This window comes from Arachis ipaensis, chromosome B04 (genome assembly GCF_000816755.2).
Source record: "Arachis ipaensis cultivar K30076 chromosome B04, Araip1.1, whole genome shotgun sequence".
Taxonomy (NCBI): domain Eukaryota; kingdom Viridiplantae; phylum Streptophyta; class Magnoliopsida; order Fabales; family Fabaceae; genus Arachis; species Arachis ipaensis.
The window spans coordinates 20828282-20830810 of record NC_029788.2 but is presented as its reverse complement, the minus strand read 5'-3'; the positions used below and the strand labels follow the sequence as shown (position 1 = coordinate 20830810).

The 2529-nt window shown below is 30.9% G+C and overlaps 1 protein-coding gene across 1 annotated transcript in view; it reads right to left on the bottom strand.

The window, feature by feature from the left end:
• Window positions 1–2428, bottom strand: part of LOC107639105 (polygalacturonase QRT3) — a 3713-nt gene extending 1285 nt beyond the window's left edge. Inside the window, exons 1-3 of the mRNA XM_016342527.2 lie at window positions 1934–2428; window positions 737–973; window positions 3–64 (exon numbers count right to left, since the gene is read on the bottom strand). Coding sequence (XP_016198013.1) covers window positions 3–64; window positions 737–973; window positions 1934–2227 — 593 coding nt within the window. The 5' untranslated portion in view covers window positions 2228–2428. The remainder of the gene's footprint in view (window positions 1–2; window positions 65–736; window positions 974–1933) is intronic.

Genomic DNA, 2529 nt, shown 5'->3' with positions numbered 1-2529 from the left:
ACAAATCAATGAGGTACCCATCTTCTGGAAAGTTATTTGAGGCTCTTATAGTTCCACCATGTATCTGATTTCATCAAATTACAAACAAAATTTCAAACTCAACTGTTATGGTACATTGAAAAAAAAAATGTACTTTGATTTGACTTTTTCTATTTTTACTTTTTACATTAAAAATGAGTTTAATTAGTATATACGGTAAATACTATCATTTAATTAGATATTAATGTTTGTGTGATTTTTGTTGATGTCACAATACAAAATTGGATGTTTATGTAAAACAATTTTACGTTGAAATTATACACTAATTGAATTTTAAAAAGAAATGATAACAAAATTGCTTTACAAAAATATCTTCTAAAAGCACATTAGAAATTGTCATTTTCTTGGTGCAGTTATACCAACTCTTTAACCATTATGACAAAAACATATCAAGACTAATTAATTACCTGCCTCAAAAATTAATTTCGTCTATCAGTCTATACAATAAAGTCTTCCAAAATATATGACAATTGTCAAATGCTAAGGAAACTGCAAACTTCGGTAGAAAATTTCATATTGCGTACTAATCTACTAATGCTAATAATAGAAAATCAAAAGTTAAGTTTGATTTGTATTTTTATTTTCAGTATTTTTTTTTTGTAGAATATAAAAATTTATTATTTTAAATACAATTCTAAAAACAAAAAAATACAGAAAATGAAAACGCAAACTAAAACGCACTTTAAAGATTTCATACCATGAGGTTCCCTAGACGGGCGGCCGGCAAGCGCAGTGGACGGCTGATGAGGTAGCTACCACCCTCAAGATCAACATGGGCACCTCCAAGATCAGTGATGCCCTGCATCAACTGTCCTTGACTTGGAACCTTGGCTGCATCTGCTATGGCTGCAAGAATTGCTTCTGTGCTGTCTGAATTCCCACTTGGATCTGCCCCATACGATGTCACGTGGTATACGCGTGGATTGTTCACACCCTTCAATTGCATCACACAAGATAAGCATCATTCATTTCACAAATTTTCCAACCAACAAAAACACAAACAAAATAAAATAAAAAGAGTGCTACAACATAGGCAGAAAATATGTACTATTTGTCACTTAGCTGAAATAAACTTGTACATCTTTTGTTTCTGCTTTTATGTTTAAAATTTTATGGAAAAAAAATAAAAATAAAAATGTGAACCAAATGCACTCTTAGGTAGCGTTTGGTGGAGAGACAGACACGGAAAGATTGAGACTGAGAGACAGAGACTAAGAGACTGGGATTGAAATCAGTATTCTGTTTGGTGTAAAATGGGAGACAGGAATTGAAACAAGAATGAAACTCTAATTTAATTTGTACAAAGGGTAAAATTGAAATTAATTAATTGAAATGAAAGTATTTTAGGTATAAAATGTTATTAAAGTTTCAGTCTTCATCTCTAAAAATTTCAGTCCCATGTGTCCCTACTTTTTGGAGGTACTGAAATACTGAAATTTTAGAGACAGCGACAAATTTTAGTACCAATCTCTGAACTAACAAACACGATACTGAGTCTCAGTCTTTGTCTCAGTACCTCAAAACAAACGCTACTTTAGTTTTTATGAGAAATTACAAATTGGCATGTTATTAATTCATATGTTATGTCTGTGTTCCAAAAGTATTTATAATTACTCATTTTTATTTATAATATTTAAAATTATAACAATAAAAGGTTCTAAGTAATTCTTAAAAACACACTAAACGTTGTTCTAAGACTCTGTTTGATAAATATTTCAAAACAAAGATAAAACCACAACAGAAGATAGATAGATACTAGCGAAAAAATAAGAACAAACAACATTTTATTTTATTTATATTTCTATTTTGATCTATATATCAAATAAAAGCTAAGAGCATACAATTATTTTCTGACGCAAAAAGAAAAAAAATGAACACAATTGAGTTTAATCACCTCAGATAGCAAAGGGGAAGAAGCAAAAGAGGATGAAAATGAAGAAGATGTTGAAGCAACAGAACCATGTCTAGTAAGAGAGGCCTTAAAGGCTTGTAATCTTCTTATATCTTTATGGTAGTGATTGGCACCAGAAATGGTTCTTGGATGCAAGTTCTGATCTCCATAAACTCCACCATCAATAATTACAAAGAAACAAGGCACCCCAAGACACAAGAACCAAACTAGAAATGTTCTTGCCATTGTGAGAAGGGGCTCAAGTTTGAGGAAGAAGCATTCTAGATGTGTGGCCATTTAAATAAATGGGTAGTAGAGGAAATATATATAAAGTTAATGAGGGAGAGAAAGAGAGTGTGACATGGAAATTAAAGAAGAGTTGGTAACTAAGATTTTGATATCATATTTGATCATACAAACCATGACACATTCATATCCTTGCAATTAATTTTGGCTGAAGGTGGTTGCTATGTAATTTTGGCTTTTTAGTTTCAAGCTTTATTTTCAGTTTACCTGACAGAAATGCAATTAATAGTCACTAACTTTGTACGGCTAATTTTTTTTTACCATTATTTTATGTGTACACTAAAATTAGTTTT